This window comes from Eurypyga helias, unplaced genomic scaffold (genome assembly GCF_000690775.1).
Source record: "Eurypyga helias isolate BGI_N326 unplaced genomic scaffold, ASM69077v1 scaffold15404, whole genome shotgun sequence".
In the NCBI taxonomy this organism is placed as follows: domain Eukaryota; kingdom Metazoa; phylum Chordata; class Aves; order Eurypygiformes; family Eurypygidae; genus Eurypyga; species Eurypyga helias.
Window position 1 is genome coordinate 51105 of NW_010245841.1, and position 25422 is coordinate 76526.

At 39.9% G+C, this 25422-nt stretch overlaps 1 protein-coding gene across 1 annotated transcript in view; it reads left to right on the forward strand.

The window, feature by feature from the left end:
* Window positions 1–25422, forward strand: part of LOC104508554 (transcription factor SOX-5) — a gene marked incomplete at both ends in the record, with an annotated part of 132789 nt that overhangs the window by 49811 nt on the left and 57556 nt on the right. The window contains one exon of the mRNA XM_010150213.1: window positions 12325–12426. Coding sequence (XP_010148515.1) covers window positions 12325–12426 — 102 coding nt within the window. The remainder of the gene's footprint in view (window positions 1–12324; window positions 12427–25422) is intronic.

A 25422-nucleotide genomic window follows, 5' to 3' on the forward strand; every position in this document is an offset into this window, starting at 1 on the left:
CCGTTACAAAACAGAACTGCTGATTTGCATTAGTGAGGATTAGTAACCCCCTGATTTTCACTTGCAACAAATATCCAGCCCCAGAGACACTCTTCTGCATTAAAACTTTGTCCTCTGTCTCAAATGGTGCTTTAAGAGATCTCAGGAGTTCTGGGAATAAATCAGTGGATCAGAAAATTCCTTTTAGCGCCGAAGAGATGTGGATGGCTGAAGAACAGAACTGAAAAATGCATCCTGAACGGCCATGGTTTAATGCTTAGAACAGAGTAGGGGGATAACCATTGTAGTATTTTCAGAGCTTTTTACAGTGCTCCATTATATCCCTCTCTCCCAGACACATCACATCTACCTTTCTCTTTAGTATGCAAATGCACAATTAAAAGCATTCAACAGATAGAGATGAATACGCTAATACAGTGTGCTGCTGGTAATTTATTTTCATTAAGTGGGGGTGTGTGGAAGTACCCCAAAGAGCAAAGAGATGCTGGAAAGTTGTAATAGACAAGAAACTACTGACTGCCTTTATGTAAGACAATAGATCTTCTGAATATTCCGCTTCCTCTCCAGGCAGTGAGCTGGTATGGTTAACCAAAATTGTTGAGTAATTGTTCTGTGGTTGAGAACAAAATGCTGAATTAAACTGTTCCCAGCACAATAATTGTGTGATTACAGCATTTATGTTGCTGGCCAAAAGAACAGTCATTAGGTTTGGAAGACTTACCAAAACCACAGGCATAGAAAAAAAAATGCAAATCACATGTAAATTGTCCTCTAATACCTATAGTGGCTTAAAAATTGAACTAGGAGTATGGTATGTGTATATTTAAGGGCAGTGAAGCCAGAAAAAATGATTGTACATTCAAGAACTACTTCAGACTAGGAAGAAAATAACCAAAGATTATTCATTTTCATTATGTTGTACTTTTCCCCCTCTTGTGAGATCCTGCACTTCGTATTTTATGCGTGTATTCTGCTTTGTGCACGCTATTATATTTTCCCCACTGCATACCAATCAGATATTGTCTGGGAGTTGTAAGGTAGGTAGGACTCCCACACCCAACTAAATCTTGGGCCAAGCCGATTCAAAGAGCAATACATGGAGGAGGAAAGCAGCAAATGTTTATCTGATTGCTGTAATCCACCAGTAAAATTAAAAACTGATTTATGATGATAGGTGCTCTTGTGAGGTTGACAATTTTCTTTTTCATAGCATGGTCCGTATCTAGAAATGCCAAAGAAACAATTACATTTAGTCTTCCCCCTTTTTTTTTCTTTTGTTGCTTTTCCTCATATTTTTAATAATAGAGGAGGAAGACAAGGAAGGAATGAAGGAGGCAGAAAAAAAAAGAAATGTTTAGGGCAAATCAAAATTTTTGTGCCTGCAATTCAGTGCAGGAAGAAGCTGCAGGATTTGCATGGCTAGCTACCTGGCTCTACGCAGAAATCCGATGATGAGACGTCTAAACTTTATCACTGTATCTACAGTTAATTGTGCTTTGACTGTATTGCTGTCACCAAATTGTAGGCATCAAATGAGAAACTGTCTTCAGTCCTATTCAAAAAATGTTCCCAAACAAAACTGGTGAAAAACATTTTCGTATCAGGATTTTGGCAACAAGGGGAAAAGAAAGCATCAGGACATGAATGAAAGAGTGGCTATGTTCCTATTTAAATACCCTTTCTTCTTCAGCTTGAATCCATATCACTTTTAAAATCAAACTTTTGATGGTAAAACTGAACTCTATTGAGGAACAATTTCACTGGCAAAAGGGACAGTCAGAAACAAATCGGAACAGCTGAAAGATTGAAAAGAGGTCTTTATTGTGCATTTCCCTGGGCAGTAATTAGAGGCTATCCAATACTAGAAATGTGTTTTCCACAGAGGTTTCTACTAACATTTGGTCTTAGTTTTCCTGACCATTTGTCCATCATCTTTAAGTGCAGGGGGTTTTAAGATAATGTAGAAAGCAATAAAACTCCATATAAAATAATAATAATAATAATAATAATGATGTCTTCAGGCAAGAATTACATTGAGTTGTTGTAGCAACTAGTGCTCTGAAACTGATGTCACTGGGGACCAGACATAAACTGAAACCTGTATCTGATTCAATAATAATAATAAAAGTGGGAAAAAGAGGGGACATTCAAAGGGTTTAATCAGTGTACTTAAATCTAAGATTTTCAGAGCAGACCCAATGCTGCCAAAGTCTATGCTGATCAAGCTGTTTCTTTCCCTGTACTGCATTAGACTGTATATGGTTTTAATAACTACATCCCTTAATTTAAAGAAGCCAAGAGAAAGTACAGACTCTTAGTGCAGAATTTGTTTTCTGAGTCCTTTCTGTATATTTTTCTTCTCTCTTTCTAGATAGTATGGTTTTCACTGAATGACTTTGATAAGACTTTCATGTTTGTTTACACCATTGCACTATTCAGCAGCCCCATGGGGTTTGAGTTTCTGCCCACTACATGATATTAAATAACCCTCGTTTCTTGCCCATCACCTACACGTTCAAATTGTTGTGTTCGTTTTAATTAACGACATTCCACTTGTCAAAGAGACACTGTGTGAAAAACATCCTCAAACCTTGGGGGTTTGTTTGAAAGAATACCTCTTCCTCTCTGTATAGTAATAATACATAAATCATATATTGGCAGAAAAAAAACCCTAAACAAAACCTAGGCATAGTTATTATAAGACAGATTTCTGATGATTTCCTTGTCTTCTATGTAAGCTAATTTGAGTAAGCAAGATTTCTGCATTAAGGGTTATGGAAGTATAATTGTTTCATATTGGTTGATCAGACAAATATTTGACTGTAATTATAGAATCATTACAAACAGCGTGTCATGGGTGACTCATAATGAGTGGCAGTGGAAGAGTTGAAATAGAAGGCCAGATTGTGGCGATAATGCCGTGCCAGAGCGTTAGAGGGGGAGGTATCACATCAGGAACAGAGGAGAGCTTTGGGGAGCTATCACTTCCCATTACTGGTACCTACCACGCCTGCCATGGTGGGGATGGAGGAAGACTGGGATGAGACACATGCCTGCCTTGCAAACTTTTTGCTTTCCACTGAAGTACCACAGCATACCCACTTACTTCATATTTCATCCTCTCTTTACCTTATGGTCCCTCATTTCATCAAGCAATGTTTGAACAATGGGCTGAGTACTACTCTTGATTCACAGCTTTTCTCCAGCAGTGCCTTGGGGTCATTAATAAAATAGCGAGTCTCTTAAAGAAGGCAGGCTGCTATTAAATGGCTTAGGCCTTAGATATTGATCTGTTCATGAATTTGGACCTTACCATTGTGTCAAAAATGAGGTCATGGCACTTGCTTTCATCTATATGACTGCCTTAAATACAGTGGTTTTCATATTAGGATTGTTCTCACTGTTTCAGAGGTTAAAAAATTCTTTTTTTGGAACAGTAGACAGGAAAAATATTACTGCAACATGAAAATGATTATTTACTGGTATTTGAATATGTTCTGGAAAGACCAACAATGGGCAAAGGGGGAGGTGTAGCAACTATCCTTAACACAGATGCCTCTGAATAACTCTATGTGACCAAAAATAGCAGTCAGCCTTGCTTGACTATAATGTTATCGGCTTGCTCTCGCGACGCTTTTCTTGATCTTTTCTGGAAATTACACTAGAGAAATCCTTAGTGAGTCGGTTCACACCCCAAAAGCTGCATCACTTCAGTTTACTTGGGAGTGAGACCCACCATTAGAATAAATATGTTTCTTTGCTGAAGATGCATTCTCAACCTCAGAAGCATTTTGAGTGGGTTTATAGCCAAGCATTTTATGGTCCTGTTTGCATCTTGTGCATGAAAGCATTCACAACAATACTTTAGTGTCAGGATGAGCCCAAAGGCACCCCTAAAGGGTTGAAGAGATAGCACAGTAAGGCATCTCCTGTCACTCACAGAATTTATGTCTCAGAGGAGCCAGACTTGCTGCCTGTGATGGCGTGTAATACTACTGTTTCCTTACTGGAATCTGTTGACTTCCAACATCCACAGAAGTTCTTGAAAAATCAGTTTTGGATGCTGCTGCTTCCTCTCCTTCCTGCCCTGTCTGCATTCTACACCAGCACTGAGCCTTGTTTCCCATTCCTACTTGTTCTTATAGTATACTCACTGATTAATAATGTTAAGGGTTCCAGAGTCAACCTTGTCGATGTTAAAAATCTGTGTGCTCTTACAGGAAAAGTCCTCTAGATTCTGCCCACCACTTTTGACTGTTATACCTGTCACTCTATTTCTAACAGCCAAATAGAAACAGACCCCTTTTAACACGGAGCTGACCCAGAGTGTCCTATTTGCTCTTCCCTGCTTCCTCTGCAGCAGTAGTTAATCCCAGACTTGATTTCCAGAGTTCTTTTGACAGCAGTCCATGATTCTGTTGCACAGAGAGTTTTGATCTGGTAAAATGTGAGCGTTGGGTATACCAAAGACATGACTTTGAAAAGAAGGAGAGCTGGGTTAGCACACGTACACAGAATCTCTTCAAACAGAATGTCTAAAATCAGAAGGAAAAAGCATACAGGTGACTTCTGGAAGGCTGATAGGAACAATGACAAGGGCAGTACACTTATTTTTGTCTCTGATTCTTTACACCCTGTACAAAAAAAACTATAGTTCATTATAATTTGAATAGCTGAACCAATGTATATCAGCAACTGTAGAAAACAGTACACATGTGCAGCTCAAGAAATTATCCTACCTGCTGTCTTTTAAAACACATCAGGAAATCTCACACCTGTTTTCTTTTCCCTGACAAATGTTTCACTGAATAGCTTACTGCTAGAGCGATCAGCACTGGTCCAGACCTCATTGGGAAAAGCATTAGCCAAGCATCTGGGAACTGTGTGCTCCATTATGCGCTGTGAGGTAGCATCAGTCATTAATGTAAGTTCATAGATTTTCCAGCTTGACGCGAGTGACTTTGCAGATTAACTCTTGCTACATGACAGTCATATTTAGGAGTAAGATGCTATTAGCCAGCAAAAACCCAAATAAGAGGACAATATACCATATACATCAGCAGTTTTGACAGCTGCAGGTTTGTGGCAGGTTTTCTTTAAAGCCCTGGCTTTTTTCTTCTAGGAAGGGTACGGACATTTAAAGAAGGCGCGTAGGTGCTTGGAAGCTATGAGAAACAAGGTATTTGTGTGAATATTAAGTAGGGTGAAATAAGTCAGTTTGACCCAAACACTGGTCACCATACCTCAAAAGCCAATCTTGTGTCCTCTGCTAACTTCAACCTCTTCATGAGACAAATGGCTCAATCGACCAAACAATGGATCTTTTTCTTCTATGAAAAGGAAAGAGCAAATTATTTTGAGTTTTACTCTTGAGCTTGGATTACAAAGGGGTCTTTTGAGAGTGCACTTCAGTCTTCCATTACCTGAATTACAGTTGCATGCTCTGAAAGTCCTGGTTTTGCCAGAGCACCTGGCAACACACTGAGGTGTTGTGTAGTCTGGAGCAGCCATTCCAGCATGAACTCTGAGGCTTTTGGCTTCAAACAGCCGCATACTGGAATGAATTCCAGTTTATGTTCTTTTTATTTCAGGTAACCTCTTCCTTTTTGTTTAGATTTTCTGTTCAAATGCCTTTGTCGCAGAATTGCCCTGTAGATAACTGACATGCTGAGTGGCACAAGCATGAATACTTCCTGTTATACATCATCCCGAATGGGAAAAAGTAATCTGAACTGCTTCCCTCCTCTCTCTCTCTTTTTCTGTACCGAAACAAATATAGAAGAAATGTTCTTAAGTTCTTTATCTTAGTTACATTAATGAATAAGTAATACTGCTTTTTCCTTTGCAAGTATCCAAGAGATGTTCCTTAATGCAAAACGCCCTTTTGGCTCATGCCCTATGAAGTGCTGCTGGAGGTGTTTGTCTCTCACCAGCGCATTTTGTTCTGTAGTACAAAGTGGACAAGGGAAGCCTTTGGAAGCAAGCTATCGACATGGAAACAGCCACTGTCTGTATTACTTGGCTTTTGAAAGCCCTTCTCTGCACTGTAGTTAAGAAGGTGAAGCATCTGTTCACCGAGCAGTTCTTACAGACTTCACGATGAGATGAATTTGAGCTGGATGCTGGTAATGACACCTGGATTCTTTTGCAGGACTGAGCAAAGACAGAAAGTTTCCAGCCTGAAAAGCCTTGCTTTTTGAAAAATGAAAGATGTTTATGTAATTCTCTGAGATGCGTTTCAGTTTTCCTGCAAGTTTGTTCCTTGTGTTTCCCATGAGCCAAGTTGCATACATACCACCTATTACCTATTCAGGATTGTCTCCGTATTCCGTCAAACTAATAATTTTTTCCACAGTATCACTCCAAATAGAGCTCTCCCATGCTAGTGGAGTTGTAATGGGGGCTGAGGGGTGGGGGTGTCTCCCTGAATAGCCTTTATTATTCTTCTTAAAAGGTTACCGCTATGAAAGAATGTTCTTCTATACTCAGCATCACTGCAAACGATTTTGAACAGTGAGATGTGACTATTGAGTGAACTGAGGTGTTCAGGCAGGACACATTTTGATAAGTACTGGTATGAATCGTGTAAGCCTCTTACATAGCAAAGGGAACAACAATATTGAGGGTCCAAATCATCCACGGCAGAAGAGTTTTCAGGTAGAGATTAGGAAGAAAAAGCCTTCACAAAATCCTTTGTTGGCATCTGCTATACCACTGTCTGGCAGAGGAGTGAGCTGCTCCTCAGCAGAGAAAGCAAAGCGTAAGGTCAGAGCAGGGGGTGGAATGGGTGTGCTGTCTCTCTGCTCAGTGTCTTCCTCTCTGCAGCTCTGCTTCTTGGCACCCACCTTCTGTTGTGCATCCTGAGCATTCACTAAGCACCCCACCTCTAGTGTCGTAAGAGAGTGATCATTGCATTACCCGGATAGGCAAGGCTCCCTGCCGTATAGGTTTAGGTCATACTTATGTCAATTTAGAGAACTGATGTCGGGAAGAGAATGAAGAGAACAACATTTCCTTTTCTTATTTTAAACGTCACTGTAAGGGAAAATAGCAGATTGTAGTTATATGAGGACATATATTTTTATTTCCCTTAAGATAGATGCGGAGGGGGGATGAGGGAGAGAGAAGAGATGGCCAACACATGTGCTAATTAAAGAATCCGGTCCTTCAGCATAGTGTGCAGCACCGTGAGCCAAGTGTTTCTGGAGGAAGGGGGACCGATGCAATTAAACATGTCATTTCTGAAGGACAGATTTATGTTATTGCATGTTAAATGTACGTTACATTCTTTCATATACAGTATGAGAGATGCTTAACTTATAAACAAGTCGCAGGCAAGAAGATATTCATAAACCAGTTTGAAGTTAAAAGAATCATTCATGCACAGCCACTGTTCTGGGAATCTAAAAGCTGAACTTCTTTGAGGTGGCTGAGAATGACTCAAATGAAAATAAAAATTAGCCACACTTGTACATGAAGAAGCCACGTGAGAGATCACGGCAGCAAAGATGCTCACACAGCTCTTGAAGGGCATCTTCGAAACTGCTCAAGAGTAAAATACTGCTCAGAGCTTTGTCAGTCTGCAGAGAAGGAAGTGTTGCTTTTAGCAGCAGTTCTTGTTCACACTAAGTAATTCGTTGCTCCGTCACCAGTCTCACTGAAATGGATAGGATTGCTTCTGAAGAACTACAGGTGGGTGGAAGAAGTGGAAAGTGTTATGACATGGATGCTGGGAAATGTATTGAAATATTTAACTTGGAGAGAGGGAAACTTACATAAAAGTTTATGCTAATAAACATGTAATGAACAACTGTGGAAGTGAAATTGGTGGAAGTGTATAAAGATAAATAAAACTAACAGCAGCTGCGATGTTTGGGGCTTAGATTGTTCAAAGTAAGGGTTTGTGTTACTTGAGAAATATTATAAGCCTGCTAGACTAAGCAAGAGTCATGTCAGGGGGAAAATTGTGAACTTTTTCATTAAATACTGGGTCAGGATGCATGGGCATAAAGGACCAAAATAAGATCTGGCATGCTATCCTGATTTTGGCATTTCCTAAGTCTTGAAGGCCTAAGTTTGCGACCTTAATGTTTCCTTTTTTGTCTTTGTAGCTATTCATATGGTGACCCAGAACGCACGTGACATCTCACAGAAAATAGTGTAGCAGTGTAGTTGTCAAGTGTTTGCAATCTAAATTTACGTAAGTCACAGCAGGAGCTAGTAACAAACAGTAGGGGTGACTGTTAAAAACATACTGCTTGGTGCTTAGGTAGCTGTGGTAACCGTAGTAGGTTCCTAAAAGTAGGTAGGAGACCAAAATTTAAGGGGAAATACTACGATTATAATGAAGCTGGGAATGCTGGGAATCTAGCTGTGGCTATACTGAATGCATGTCTTTGTGCGGTTAGATTTGTTATGGTCAAGTCATAAAGGACATGCACATATTTGTGAAGATGCTGGCCCAGGCTTCAACAACTTGAATCAGTTCCAAGTTTAGTAACATATTTCTTTTGATAAGGTTAAGTCATTTAAGGGCAGATTTTTCAAAGGCCCTGAAACAAAGAAAGATACAGTGAGACACTTCCCAAATTCAGATATCTCTACAGGCGTCTCTGGGTGCCTCAGTTTCCCACTTGGACAGTAGATAACTATTAGTTGCTTGTCATGTGCTCATACGCCTTTTTTAATTGGTAAGTTCTTCAGGGCTAGTCCCCTTTTTGGTGTTTCAGCAACAAACATGAAGGGTCCCTGATTTTGGTTTGGGCTCCAGGTGAAACAGGGTTGCAATTTCTTCCACTCCTAAAATACTTCACCTTACAGATGATGACTTGCTGTCCTCAGTATGAATTAGAGAACCTTTACTTTCTTCACCTTTTTGAACTCTTGTGTATCTTTTTCCTGAAGGGGAGTATTTCGCATAAACTAAATGTCAAGTGATGTGGTTTACTTCCTTCACTGCATCGCAGGCTTCCCTCTTGCCCCAAATTATTTGTTAAAAATATGTGAAAGTATGAATTCCTTGACTAGTGAATTGATTGTGTAGAATATTATGGCTCTTACGACGTTGGATTCATTTCTCTGTTGTTTTATATATGTCATATGCCTATCCTATGCATACCATGCCTCTACAGTTTGTCATGCAGTACAAGGGTACTTTTGGTTTACCTGACATGTTGGCATTCAAATTAAAAGAAAGATCAGGGAACGGCATGAGCAGTTGACATAGCGGCAATAGTATGTGTAATGAAAAAAATGAAAAACCAGGCCCTTAGAAGATTGTATTGGTATCATCCAGACTAATATCCTAAAGTAGATAAGAAGTTACATGGTGAAATTGTAGCCCATTAAATCCATTGGGAATTTGGTGAGGATTTAAACTACAATCTTTGCCTTTAGGTAATTACAACTAAGAAGAAGTAATCACGTAGAGAGATTGGCAAGTGGAGAATCTTGACAGCTGTACGCATTTTTAGATCATTAATGGTGTATTTCCTTTTATGGACATATTTATGTCCATTAGCAGAATGGTTTGAAAGGCCTGAAAAATAGCTCTAAGTTGCTGTCCATTACCTCTAATTAGAAATGTGGTACCATCGAGAAAACGTTGGAAAGTATGTCAACTTTGTAACCAAAAACATTTGTGAGAGATGCAGCTGACATAGAAATAGCTTTTTTTAAAAAAAATAAAAATAAAAAAGAAAGAAAGAGGAAAATACTCTTCCTGTAAAAGTCAGAAGGATGGCCTGTATTCTGTGCCGCTTGAGACAGTTGTATCCCAGCGATTCTAGGTAATAATAAACAACGTAAGAAAAGTGAAGATGTAGTAGTTAAATGCGCCACAAAAATGGAGAGTCTGCAGTTTGTGTTGGTTTGTGTCAGGTAATCGGATTAAAAAAAACTAATGTTTGCACATATTTGTATTTGGGAGAGAATGAAGTGTAGCTGTTTTGAGTGGTGTTACATACATTCCATCCTGGAATGAAAATCACATTGTTTTGACTGCGTTATTTCTGTATCCATGCTAACCATCCTCATCACTCTATAGTTCTTACCTCCTTAACGCAACCGGGGTTGTGTCATTTGAAATTAGTGGGTATAAGGCCCCTTGGAGAGATAAAGAGGAGCAGGAGTTTGAAAAAATGGAATGCAGCAGTCAGAGTTAAGAAGAGAGGGCATTTTCCTGGTAAATGTTTTCCTAAATGGGAATTTTTCAGTGTGGTGTTTTGCTCGTGTATTTGGCAGTCACTTGGAATCAAGTGCAGACTTGTGCTACATTGTGGGCTTGGCAATGACAATTTGTGTGTGTGTGGTGCTTTAGTTATATTAGCCCTGGAGGCAGAGTTAACACTTGCAGTGGGACAAGAGTATTTGCAGTCATCAGAGAACTTTGCAGTCAGCTTCAATAACATCACTCCATTTTTTTCACTTTTTTTTAACATTTTTTTTGGCAGCAAAGCTCTTAGTAGAACCATCTGTCTTTCTATTAGTGTTTTTGAGTCCTGTTTTGAAGCTTCTTTGCTTGGCAAAGTCACTTTCATCCTTGGAAACCATTTAAAAAAAAAAAAAAAGTTCTGTGGCTTTTTGCCGAAGAAGAGTACTATGCAAAAATTCCACACGGCTGTTCATTTTTGTTCTAAAAGAATACAGTTACTTTGTCTTTGTCTTAGGAGGGGAAAAAAAAACCCACACCACCAAAAACCAAACCAAACAAACAAAAAATAAACACATGAAGAAAAGGCAGACGTTGGGCAGTTGTGGGATGACTGAGTGGGGATAGGGAAGAAATCACATTTTACATGGTCTGGTGTGGGGTTTTTTTAAGCAGTCCAATTAAAAGTACATAAGTTTTCTAGTTATCAGGATCAGAACAGGAAGGAGAATACTGAAGTACCAAAAAATGGACCAGGTTAGTTCAGTGAGTGGAGCTACGTGTGCTCTAGCTTCAGTCCCAATCTTGATCTCCCACGTCAAGAGTTTCCGTCAGCAGCGCCCTTGACCCCGTTCTTTACCAATTGTTTCAGACTATAAAGATGCAGTCAGCACACACACACAGGTGTTGACAGGTCCTGGCATAAATTAAGAGGTCACCATCCCAAATTTCGTATTACTCTTCTGCCTTGCGACAGTGCTGGGGGAACCGAGACACCTCCTGAATCTTCAGGAGATTAAATTAACATAAAATTGAGTCAAGATATTCTAGTCTGAACTGTGGCAGCCAAGGAGCTGGCACAGGTTCTCTTTTGCCAGTTCTGCTTTGCAGGCAGTAGTGAAGGCACTAACGTTTTCTTCTGCCTCTGGCCAAAAAAAGGTTGTCTGTCAGCACCCTAATACTCCTTGTTTCTTAACGCTACAGATCACAAACTAAATTTTAGTCTTTGATAATATATCTACCTCAGAGGGCTCAGCTTTACAATGCCATTAAAAATCTAGATGACTTCTCTTAAAAAAATGAGTCAGTCTCTCTTTACTGACTGATCTGGTCAGTACAGTGGGGGTTTTAAATTAAAACTAGCCATTTCACATTTTGATCTAGCAAACTTTCTGTTTCTCATCCGTGCGACATGCAAAGACGTCCATTTGTAGCAATTAAAAGCTCTGACAGAACCCCGTAAAAGCAACAGTATTAGACGTTGTCCCGTGGCCAACTTCCAGTTTTGATGACTAATTTCTGCATGTCTTAAGTCCCCTGCAGTATCCACTTACAATATAATATTTTCCATTTCCTGACTGGCATGGTCGTGGACAGTTGATGTGCAAAGTTGAACAGCTTCAGTCATAGTTGCGTTTTATTTGTGAATAAAGTGTCTCAGTCTTTTTTCTTTACGCCTCAGCGATATTATCCCTCCACATGTATGAATAAGTGCATGTGTACGGGCAGAAAAAGGGTACTGTCTGCGCTGTACGCTACCCATGTGCACATCTGTACTTCTGTGTGCCGGGATCTTCGTGCCTGGGCTCCGTCGGGGTGGAAGCTACTGTCTGAGACAGAGATGCTGTTAGACAGTGCCATAAAAGAGAAGAAAAACCCACCCTGCAGTCAAAGAGGAGCGAGGCGTTATGGACTGGGCGTGGGGGGGTGTAATTAATTGGGATATAGGTGTGCACTAGTGGAATTCCTTTTCTTTGTTTTGGATTGATGTAATTCATATGAATTGTTTTCATAATTAAGACGAGGCTGAATAGTTGATGCTGCTGGAACACCCCGTTATGGAGGAGCACATTGCAACCCAACCTCTCGTATCAGAAATCAGAGAAACCATGTAAGCAGACATTTCCCCCAGAAAAATTCCACGTTTGATTTTCCCTCTCCTGTTCAAAAAAAACCATTAATGATTCCCGTATTCCCTCCAGACCAACGAACCCTAGCAGCAGCTGCACAGCAAGGATTCCTGCTTCCTCCTGGTTTCAGCTACAAAGCGGGATGCAGTAAGTCCTGTAGACTTTCTTAGCTGGAAGTGGGTATAGGGCACAATTTCATGCCCATCTGTACAGAAGTATCACCTCTAGCCCGATGGACAAAGGCGCTCACTTGCACAGATGAGTGTAAAACAGAGGATTAGTCGTTATTGTATAAGAAAAGATTGTCAGAGATGAAGTATGTGTTCCAACATAACAGCAAAACATTTCACACAGCAAGTAGATTTGTACACCTTCTTTCTGACAGATCTTCTTGACAAGTGAACGTGCTCACGACCACACATACGTACATGCTTCTGAAGAGAAGCTATTTGAAACTTCCCAATAAATTTCAACACTGTTGTAAGAAAATACGTTGTTTTTTCCTGAAGCAGCCTGCTTACTATTTGTGAACTGAGGGCCTATTCTAGTCTCTTTCTTCACACAGAACTCAACATTAATCTCAACGGGGGTTCTGCACAGAGATCAAAGATAGCATATGCCTTTCAGTTTGATGGACTAACACAAACTATGAGTATGTTTATGAGAGCCTAACGTGAAAAAATAGAGCATCTACTTTTTTAATCTTTGAAAGATTTGTATTGTTCTCTACACTCCCCAGATTTTTTTTTAAATTTTATTTAAGCCTTCTATAGGATTTCATGCTCCTGTCAGCAGGATGATAATAAATACAAGTTAAGGAATAATCAAGGACCTCCATTTCCCTGAACAGGCTTAGCTAGAACATGAATTTCATACACTTGTTTTCATGCATTTGTGCTTGTGTAACTCTTCTGACATCAGTTTCCGACTGAGTTGTCTAGGACTTGCTTGTTTTACCACTCTCTGTCTCTAGTAATGGTGTTTAGCTTAATTACGTCCATGTCAGTGTATCCATCTCTATCATTGACTAATTCATGAACTCATCAGTTGTTTTGAGTTACTCAGTACTTGCCACTTGCAGCAGTTTCGTAAAATTAGAACATAAAAAGATTGCTTGAATTAAACTGGTTTACCCCACAGTTTCAGATCCCTTTCGGTTTTTGTAACAAGTTTTGTAGATAAGGTACTAGAATGTGAACTTGAGTTTCTTTGGCCAGTTTTCCTAATATTCTACAGACCGGGGCCACTACTGAAAATTACTGTTCAAAACACTTCACCTCCCTCAGCAGCTGCAGTGCCAAAGCATAGGCTCATTCAGTTCTTCCAGTGATTTCACACTCAGTCTCGCTCAAACGGGAGAAATAGTGATTCACATTGCAGAATGTTTAACTGAAAGCCACACTGCGTGTGAAGGCTACCATAGCTGCAGGTCTGGAAAAGGTCAGGAAAGCACCCCGTTAGATATATCCAGCAGATTAAATTAGTTCCATGTTAATGAAGTCTGGTTTGGATAGAAAGAGTTGAGGTTGGTTTTTTCCCTTCTTTTTACTGCACGTACATTAACTGTAAGATAGACTCATGGTTCCTCACATCCATGAAGTACATATGAAATTGCATGTTTGTGTAACCTTGAAAATGAAAAATAAAAAGAGCAAGTTTGCTGCTGCTCCTGGCGGTAGGACTTGGAATTTACAGCATGCCAAGGTCTAGGACTGAGCAGAAGCCAGTGGAAAAAGACAGCTCTGTGTTTGGTGATTCCCTGGCATGTTTGACTGAATTTGACTGAGGAGCTGAGGAAAAGTGATAAGTAGTCCAAGGGATTTTTTCTTTTCACTCACAGTTTAGAGTAAACAGAAAAGCATATACGGATTTAGCTACACCTAGAAAGCTTGTAGAAATGAAAAACATAGCTGCCTTAAAACTACAACATGTTCACATCAAGTAATGTTTTTGACAAGCCATTAAAACATACTTCTCCCACTTTCCTGCTTGCCCTTCTGCGTATCGGTCCTCTTGGCTAAGATGTGGTAGGTTGTAAACCAGAGAGCTTTGGATAACATTTTCTAAAGCGCCCGAGTGATTTAGGAGACTAAATCTTCATTTGAAGAGTGACAAAGGCAGTAGGGTCTAAGTCTCGGGGATATTCAGCAAATGTCTGTACTGTAAACTTTAGTACAGTCACCTGTGCTAGCTTGAACTGAGCTAAAGTGGATACCAGTATAGCACTGCAACAGAGAATGTACAACGCATCAATTATCTCAGCTTCTCAGGACATTACCTGCCTAACTTTTGCTGAGCTTGCTTTTGGATGCAAGACCTTCCTATGAGCTTCTGGAGATCCCACTAGCAGCATCTTTACCTGACTTCTATTGTATGTTTTATATTTGGCTTATGTACCTTATGGAAATGGAACCTGACCTCTACATGTTCCTGGTCCTTTTGGAAAACCTGCTCTTTTTTTCTGGACTGATAGATTTTCAGGATTATTTTGTATGCCTGATGGGTAGGAATTCTTTAGTGACGATTCTGTTATTTACTAGCATTAACAACCTGGGCATAGGAACGATAAAAATCTCCATGGGACAATTCAGTTCCAGTCACAAATAACAAAGAACTATGAAAATTGACATATGCAATTTCTCAATAAAAGGGGGCTTAGAAAATTTGGGGGAGGAGGAGGAGGGAATTGCTGTGACAACTAATATTTTTATAACTAACTAACGATGCTGAGTATCTTGATGATGGATATCTAGTTGGGGACACCTTCAAAGGGACATTTATACTGTTGTGTGCCCTGCCTCTTTGAAAAGTCAGATCTCCAGCATGTCGTCTGGGGCACTGCAGACCCCTAGTCAGTTATGCTGTCCGTCACACCTCATGGCTGGCTCACTTGCCACCTTCTGTCTCCAGACCACGTGGCTGAAGAGAGAACTGTCTCCGGTTGCTCATCACTGTGCCTCTGACTGCTGACCTGCTGGCCACGCTTCTTGGTTAAACCCTCCCTGACCTGCTTCTGTCCAGGCTGGGGTAGCAAGGACCCTCGGTTAAAACTGCTTAAACTGAGCTGGCTCATTTTGATGGAAACGTGTTGGGAAGTGATTAAACAAGCAGCTTGGTCACAGCGGTAACCTTTGGCAGGGGGCTGTGATTGGAGCTGGTGGCCTCTTCAGCCAGCACAGCTGCAGCTGGAAGAGAATGTGCGATCCGGCCTTGAAGTCAGTGAAAGAGAAAAAATGATGAATACTGAGTTACACTGCTATTTTTCTTCCATTCAGCTGAGATAATGAAACCAAACTAACTTACTCCATGCTTTCTGATTCACCTGTCCATGTGAGAGCAAGAGAGGGTCAAATGTACAGCTCCCTGTCGTTTCAGACAGTGTATGTTTTAGGGTTCCTTAGCCAGTGCTTCCCAATGGACTAATGACTTATCCAGAGAAAGGCTGTGGAAAGGAAGAGTACTGGGTTTTCTACACATACTTCCTTTTCTGAGGATTTGAATGAAGATAACACAGAAACAGTCATAGCAGTTCGTAGCAGGGGTCCGTTTAGATTCCTCTCTCATTGCAGATACCTAAGGAAGAGTAGAAGAACAGGGCAAGAGTGTACCAGTACTTTATCCCCCTATACTTTGCCAGGTTCCACTGGCTGGGGACTCGGGGACCTTCTGACCCAGTGGTGGCATCACCGTGTGAGAACTATTACTGAAAACAAAATTTTTTCTATGCTTGGGTGCTTACCTGATTGGAAACATTCTAGACAGCTGAAATGCTCAAAAGAATACAACAATATCAATCTCTAATGTGTGCAGAGCAAATTATTCACTTATACTTCTCCAAATATTTTGCAAAACTGGGTAAATACAGGGAGGAGAGGGGTAAATATTTTCTCCATGGTTACAAGGCAGGTCATGGTCTTTGGCTTCCAATTCGAAGTAGTAAATTTCCTTTTCTTTCTTTTTCTCCGTAGCAGATCACGCTTGGGAGTGGCTTGGTTTTTAATTTTGTTTTGTTTTTTTTTTTAAACAGATGGTTTGCATTACATAAGGGACAATTTACACAAGTTGACACTTCCCCTTTTTTCTCTATGGCATATTGTGCATTGGTAAAGTTGGCAGAGAAAAAGGGAGGAACTTCTATTAGGATTACATTTCTATTTGAGAAAAAGATTCATAATCTATGGTTCCAGCTGATTTTAACCACCCCACCTAGATATAATTGCATGGTGTGTAAAATGTTTAATATTATTATTGCAACCAAAGCACGTTTTTGTATGAGCAAAATAAGTTGGCGGTATGTGATGGACTGTATTGTCCACAATTAGCAAGAAAAATATTGCTTCCCTACTTACTTGCTACATGCCTGGTTATCCATTCACTGTGCGATATTTGGAATTTCAGAATTTTGATTTTTTTATGCAAACTTCTTTATATGTATTTTGTTATATGGATAATATGTAACATTTATATAGACGTATAATGCAAATCTCTTTATAAATGGTTGATGTTTCAAGATGGGGTGTTAATTAAGCTAATGACCTGTGGCATGAGCAGATGTTAGAAGTTAACCCCAGTATCCTAAGTATATGAATCGGTTTTAGCATCAGGTAAGCACCTTCCACTTCAGCTGATGTTGAGCCCTATTTCCCAAACCGTGGCAAAGCTTCTCCCACGTTTTGGCTATGCAGATTGCCTCTGGTCATTTAACTCTTCTCCTTTTGTTCTCAGCCAGTATTCTTTAACACCACCACTTGTTACTACCACTATTACTAGTTCAGCTCCACTCGTGGTACTTGCTAGATAATATACACCACTCGCAGCGTTTTAGCAGTGGTGAGTGAAATGTCAGCTCTGCTGAGGTCTGAGGAGCTGTTGCTGTTGACTTCGCTGAAGTCAGATTTCACACCAGATGATACAGATCTGCTAGGGCCACTCTTAGAAATAATTAGAATTTATTTAGAGCTAATTAATATTTGTGAAGTGCTTTGAAAGTATAAAAACAGTGTAAGTGATAGAAGAGAAGAAGTTTTGGATTGTGCCCTTTCAAAACTGCATAGTTCTGCCTCCGAGGGGGCTGCTCTTAGTTGTAGGTAGTGTGATCGTTTTATTAATGCACATATGTATAGATTTGTGTGTGGACTATTAAGGCATGATTGTCTCTCCTGTATAAGAGATAACAAAGGGAATGAAATCAAGATTTGGGAAAGCACAAGGGGCTGCTTCTTGGGACCTGTTTCCAGCAACTGCAGAAGGAGTTAGTCTGGGGACAGTGGTAGATTGGTATTCATCAGCAAACCTAAGTAGCAGAATGCACCGGGAGATATTGCTTCCCCGTGCTGCTTCTGTGCTTCTGCGTTTGCAGCACTGTTCGCAGTTAGCTTTCCGCTAAATGACACGGAACTTTACATCAATCTGTATCAACGAGGAGCCCAAACTTTGGGAAAAAGATGGGTTCTCGCCAGCTCATGGTGCTAAGTGAGATTCATTATGGACACTGCACTGCACCGCTTCTTCAAGCCTTTGATGGTCACGTTAAAACGGAAGTGAAATGTTGACTAGCCACTCATGGCAGCGTAGTGTATTGTATCAGTCCTGAGGTTTTTCAATAGGATTGAAGCTGTTGAATTCCAGATAGTTTCTTCTCTGGAGGATGAAGAATAACGTACTTTGTTTTCTAAACCGAGGTGTGCAAGAAATTTTAGTTATATGGAGATTTTTAGGATTTGCTTTCTTTTCTCAGGAAACAATAGTTACTAAGTCTGTATTTCTGGAAATGGAATTTACACCAAATACATTTTCCAGGTTATTTGCAAATTCTCAGGAAAGCTTCTAAGTAGCCTTTTATTTGCTGATACCTATGTTATTTGTATGGAAATATGCCAGATTTTGGAAACAGGAATTGTTTTTCTTTGCCCATTCCTCTTCTCCCCTGTGGATAATTCGTTGTAACAAATCATATTGTGTTCCCAGTCAGATGTCATCAACACGAGGTTTTCTGAAAGCGCTTTAATCACTATTTCAACCATATCCAATTAGGGGAGGAAAATCTGAATATACAATAGGTACATTGTATGTGTCTTACATATCAGCTCGCTGCTGCTGAAAGTGTTCTAAATAAAGTAATGCGCACAAAGTTATTGATGAAATTTCTAATTACCTTTTAAAATAGGCAAAAATGTGTGAGATGAACAAGCCAAGCCTAATAAAATTAAAATATGCTGAATTTACTGTTCATCTCTATTCTGAACAATAATTCCGATGTCCGATAAAAATGAAACTCTCAGTTAATTGGTTCCTCATACAGTACAATAAAATTAATGTTTAGGAGTTAAATACCATGAACTTCCTCAGGGAAATTTGCTGATGTGTCTCTGTTTTTTAGTCAGTCACATGTTTCATTGTTTAATGGAGTATCATGTGGACTCTCTTACAGTTTTTCTTGCGTTCGGTGTCCATGTCTCTGGCTTCTAAAGAGTCTGAGCGCTAATTTCTGATTTAACTGTGTCAGCTGTATCAGCTGACATACAGGTCATTGACAATCACCAAATCACAAGAAAAAAATATTGACATTGCTATGCTTTTATCAGAATGACAAAAATAGGAACCATGTGTTGTGAGGACCACATACTGTAGCTTCTTTATAAAGATGCTAGTCATCTTTCAGGGCTACTGTTTATGCCTTGGAAAAGAATGAGCATATGACTAAACCCTCATGTTCCCCCCAGGATAAGAAAAGAGTAATAGCATTGTGGATAGAAACAGCAAGAAGGAGGAATTTTTGGTAACAACTTTGCCTTTTAGCATACATGAGAATGTGTCACTTCTGTAAGGCTGCAAATGCAATGGAAGGCATCAAGACTGCAAAAAATAACAACACGACTAAAGACTGTTTCTAACTGAAACAATCCCATAGCCCCTGATCTATGTCTGGTTTCTCACAATAATGCTAACAGAACCAAAACAGACAAGCAAAGCAATGGGGTGCTGTGGAAAGAGGCTGATAGTTTCAGTTCAGTTTCTAGGCTGTGAAAGACGTCTGGCATCATGGCACTGTTATCCACAGCTGGCCAACCAGATAAAAGACCTGATGTTTAAATTCATGAGCATGTACAAACCTTTGGAAATACATTGGCTTTCCTTGGTCCTCAGAGCTTTTGAATAACTGTCATTTATGCAACAGATATATCTGGGGGTGGTGGGGGAAGCATCCTGGAAATCATAGGATTATTCAGGTTGGAAAGGCTCTCAGAAGGTCTGTAGTCCAACCTCTTCCTCCAAGCAGGATCATCTAGGAGATGAGACCAGGTTACTCAGGGCTCTATTCAGACAGGGCTTGAAATCTTCTAAGAACAGAGACTGCACAACCCCATTTCGACAACTTGTTTCATCTTCTGTGTGTCCTCATGGGGAAAATCAGATCCACTCTTGATTCACTTTGTGCCCATTGGCTCTTGTCCTCAACCAAACACTGCTGTGAGGAGCCTGGCCATCTCGTGTTGATCACCTCCTCATTGGAATTGGAAGGCTGCTTTTAGGTCCCTCCAAAGCCATCCCTTCTGTAGACAGAACCTAAAATACAAAATAGGCAAATCCCTCGTAGGCAGCAGTAAGTCACTGCTGTCTGGAGCTATCCTGAAAGAAAACTGGTTTGGATTTCTTTTTGGAAGCCACTGGTGGTATCTTCTTCATACTCTCTTTGTTATTTACCTACATCCCTAATGCCTAGAGCCGTAAGTCAGGGAACGCTGCTCATGCCTTTCACAGCCTTTCGTTACTCTTACTGCATGTCCACCATCACTCCAAAAAAAACCCAAAAGGAGAATGGTGACGAGGATGAGGAGGAATGAGTGGTGAGAAGAGATGCAGTGGCTCAGCTGTCACTTAGCCATCAGCTGTGATTGTTCATTATAAATATACTTAATTGATAAATTGAGTGTAAAATTATTGTGCCTTTTTCTAGAGCTTGTCAGAAATGGGGGGAAGGTGATGTAGAATTCCTTTTCATACAACAGGAGCAACAATAAGGAAATGTTCATTCCAATATTTTTCATGACATTTAGTTAGGCATACTGCTTTTGGAAACTGTAATTTAAGAATTTGGTTTTGTTTCTTACTCTTTATATTCTTTACACTGTTTTCTTTTTTTCTTCTCCTTCCATGACCTCCAACTTTTTTTCACTTGCTGTCCATGAAAGACAGATAGGAGGAAAACATTAAGTTTAAGAAAACACTGGGAGATAAACCCCCTACTTCTCCTCTTCTGGTATCATTTCTTTCTTAAAGAAGAAAATTTCAGGAAAAAAAAAATCAGAGTGTGCTATTGTTTCATGTAATCAGGTTCAACTTAAAAATCCTGTCAAAACATTATAATTTAACATTAGCATGTAACTTGATTTATATAGCAAGCAAGACAATTGTGCCTGCTCTGAAGAGCTTGCAGCCTGTCAGGAGACAAGACAAGACACTGGGGGGGATTACACCATGAAGGAGAATAAATGAGTTGAGTGACAGAAAAAGGAAGACAAAAAACATCTTATGAGTTTATGTGAATGGTGCAACACACACATAATGTTAGCTCCTGTGCTTTCTTTTCTCTTTTAAAAAATGTCTTAATGTTTTTTAACTTGCTAAACTCCTTTGATAAAATGTTGCCAAGCATAGAAATGGTTTAAGAGCCACTGTTGTATTTCCACAAGCATACAATCATGTAATATCCAGAAGCTTGGTAGCTAGTCAGTTGAAAATCAAGTTCCTAAACACAGGGTTGTTACTTTGCGTTTTGGGACAGGATGTCCACTTGGCTCTGTACCACAACTTACATTTGCAGGAAAGCGCTTTCAGTGGAGGATGGTAGGGAGAGTTCGTAGAAAGAGTGGTTTAAAAGTGAATGTACTTCATGAAAAATCCTCTTGTAAGCAAGATCTTGGAAGATTATTTTGGGCAAGGATGAAGGTGTGATTTGAAATTGAAAGAAGTTGCAGCGCATAAATTATCAGGAAAGAGGTTCTGGGCATGTTTGTGGAAGAGGGACCAAAAGAAGGATAAAGAAATAAAGAATTGGCACAGAATTGAGGGTTCAGCCTTGCCTTCTTTCTTCCCTGAGCCACTGACGTTCTCCTTTGCTCACTGTGTGCACCAACACCTCTGATATACCCCATCAGCTCCCCCAGGCTGGCATACCCCGTTCACTTCTTTGGGTGCTATATCACCAGTGCACACGTCCTTCTCTCTTCTTTTCATGTAGTCAGTCTTAAATACTTCTGTTTTTTAAAGTGATGTCACAGGGTAGCTGGGAAATAATTATGTATCAGAGAACATGTCAGCTAATGAAATAATTTTTACCTTGTTCTCACAGTAAAAACCCCAGCCTTTGACCTGCTCTAGATTTTGCCCTATAGTGTACTAAAGAAAAGCAACAACAACAAAACATCCCTCTGATGCTTTGTTTATGAGAAAAGTCCACACATACCAAGAGACAGTTTTGAACATGAAAGAACTTCACAAAATGTTTCCTTTGATAGCTCAAAGATGCAGAGACCTAAACTCCTGCCTGCGTGCATGAGTAATTTAATAGTGAATTTTGTGAATTGAAATGTAATACAGTCGTTGGAGGATTTAGTGGTGTATTCAGTGATGAAAACTTGTGCGTGGCTTGGGAAATATCTATTTCTAATAACTGTGTATCTTGCCTCACATTCCTGAAATGTTCCCAGAGCTTGGGAAAAAAATGTAGCAACTTTTTACATCTAAAAATAAAATATTTACTGAAGAAGTAAAGATATAGTTAAGACATGCATTTCCCAGACTTCAGAATTGACTAAAACTGCTTGGGGAAGACCTTCAGTCTGATACGGGAATGAATTTAAGGACGGTAGAAAGATGTATCATGATCTAGAGTAACAACAAAGAGTTAGCAGGTACCTATTTATCAGAGGAGACTTGAGGCCGTTGTTAGTATTTGGAGGGGTGGCAGTTTCTCCTGCACCATGTGAAGTGCTTGGCCTCCCCATTGATCCAGGGTCGGATCCTTCCTGGGGAAGGGCACTGTCTGAAGAGTTGTCTGTGAGTTTTAATCTTGGCTCTTCCACTGGGCCGTTGCATGACGTCTCAGCGTATTCCTTGCTCTTTTGTGTTTTGCCTCCTGTGGACAGGAAGCTCCTCCAGACAGAGATGATCTTTTGTTAGACATTTGCACCAGGGCAAACACAGTGCACCTCTAACCCTGATGGCATCTCTGCTCGTTACTGTACTTTCCTCCAGCTTTTTGCTCCTACCGTGTCTGTTCCGTGGGAGCAGTAATGTGGATATACTTTGTATAAGTAGCACTTGTGAAATAGTCGCAGCACAGGCAGGGTGTACTTTTCTTCACCAAAACAATTGCTAAACCCCCACGATAAGCACAAGATAGCAGAGGGTATTACCAAAGCATAACGATGCCAAGATTCATGAATAGGCTGCAGAAGCTTTTCAGTTTTGTTGGTTTTGTTCGTTTGTTTGTTAAAAATATTTTCCACCACTGGAAAGATCTAAAACCCTTTAAAGAGTGAACTAACAAAAAACACAACCTGGTAGACAGGAGAGCTTTGTACAGCTATAATCTGGTTTTAGGAAGAATTTGATTTTTTTCCCATGGAATTCTGAAAAACTATGTTAGCATGTGTTGGTGTAGTAGTTGCTTTCTAGCCTGGTTTCCTAAGGAGTCCCAGAGGCATTACCTGCACCACCAAAGACAGTGGTTGTGACCATGCACATGGCCATGGGATGTGCACATGGCCATGGGGATTTAGGCGGGTTCTCTCACAAGCATCTCCTCGATATATCTACCAAATGAACCATAAAGGATAGGTATGGCCCCAACAGATGAGGATATGAGCATTTGCCTGGCTGTTTAGGAAGATGGGAATTGTGGGATTTATGAATTAGCATGAGAAGATGGGCTGAGGCTTATACGTGTGTGTGTGGAGAGAAGAGGAATGTGAGAGCATGCAAGAAAGTTAATCTGTTAATATATATGTATTAATACAAGTCATTCATAACTAAATATTGTAGTGAGCTGTAAAACCAACATTCTAGTGAGAAACTCTCCCCTTGTTCTTTTCTTTGCAGTTGAGCAATTAATAATTTTATATTCTTTCATGACTGGTTTTTGAACAAAATAGCCTCTTCTAGAGAGAGGTCTTTATGAATGATGCTGGCATTAGCCCTTGAGGTATGAGTAACTTCGTAGTTAACTAAGTTAGTTAACTGGAGAGTAACTAGTGGTGTGGAAGCAGCTAAACATCACTGACCCTGAGTCTTTGGCCACTGTCTCTTCTCTGTGTCTTCACATGTTTAAGACCTACTGCTTTGCTCACAACATAACTCTCCAGAAAATTTCAGGTCAGAGAAATTTTAAATTCGATCCATGATGTGAAACGGAAAGCGAATGCCTCAGTTAAAGCAAAGTAAAATTGCAAAAAAAAACCATTGGAAAATGTGAAACTATGTCATCTTCTGGGGAAAAAAACTCAAACAAGTCAGAAAATCTATTGCCTGTTGATAATAGATAACTAAATAGAGGAGTTGTGGCCTGGTGCTGGTTCAAAGACATTTGTGAATGGGGATGCCTGGTTGGACCAGTGGATTCCCATTGCTTGGCTGGCCAGCCTTGAAAGATGGTGAGGCTTCAGTCAGCAAAGCATTAAGATGTTCTTAAATATAAGCAGGCAGGCTTATTGAAGTTAAATATCTGGTAAGATGTTTTGCTGGCCCAGCTTTTTTCTGGCCCTCCATTTCTACAAGTTATGATATTTAATTCTTAACAGGAGATCAAAATGCTTGAATGAAAAGCTTTCTGTAAAGAAGATTGCATTATGAAACGGAAAAATAAACATTAGCAGATTTCCTGAATGTGTACACACCATCACAGCTTATTTCTAGCATTTCAAAAACATGAGATAAATTTATATCCCTTTGTTTTCTGTTTCCTGTTACAGGCTTGATATCATGCTAAACTGTAATTCAATAATAACTAATAATGATTGTACAGAACAGCCTGCAATGACTTCTTAATTTGTCTTTTTTTTTTCCCACCTAGTTCTCTCAAAAAAGCACAATAAAAGAGAGAAACTTTGAATCTACCTGAATGTACAAAAAGGTTTATGTAGATTTTCCTGATAAAGTGTTCTGCTTTCTCCATAGTTTCATTTCAAGTGGCTGTTTTAATGCTACAGAAATCATGCAGGCTACCAGAACATAGAGACATACAGGAATGCTCCGGTGATCCTTAGTTGAGTGGAAGGTGCTTAAGCCTTTTATCATTTGGAGAAGCAATATAATGCGATAAATTATTTTTTTTACCAGTTTTTTAATAGTTTTGTTGATGGGCAGGTATGAAGTTTATTTTAACAAATCAGATACATAAGGAGTGACCATAAGTGAGCGCTCCGTAACATTAAAACATGCCTGTCTCCATGCTGATTTTTGCGGTCTCAGGTAATTTTCCTCTATAAAGGCCTGCAGCGTGTTCTTAAACCTTCACTGGGTCCTTGATGTCATTCAGCACAATGCAGTTCCTGCTAAAACTGACGTTTTCCCTCAGAAGGAAGATCGACTCGCGAGTCATGCAGTGGAGTTGGCGCAGAGATTTCAGACTCTTGTCTCTGATCTACTTAACTTCACGTGCTTTTTGCCGTTGTGGGATCAAACCCTGAAACTGAAGCAAGATATTTTTTTTTTTCCTCACCTAAAAGAAAACGCAGTAGTCAAGGGAAATGCCATTTCTGATCTGTGCGAGGCTCAGTTTACTAACAGTGAGCGGAGTCTGGTTAACTTCATATTCTGGACAAGCTTGTAAATTTGTCCCCTCTAATGCTGCGATCTTATCAAGGTTGTACTGTTTTCCTTTTCTTCTCCTCCACCCCCATCTTCTTTCTTTCTTTTTTTTTTTTTTTGAAGTGCAGCCTTCTGATCAATGTGCACTCTTTTTTTTTTTTTTCCATTTCCCTAAATACATCATGAAAAAGGATGAGGTTTCCGCCTTAATTGCTTGTGCCTTTTATTCACATTCCTCTCTCAGCCAGAATTGTGAAAAGAGTGTTAGTAAAAGGCTGCACAATAGAGCTTTTCATTAGGCCTCAACAAGGCACACAAAAGAAGGCTTTTGGA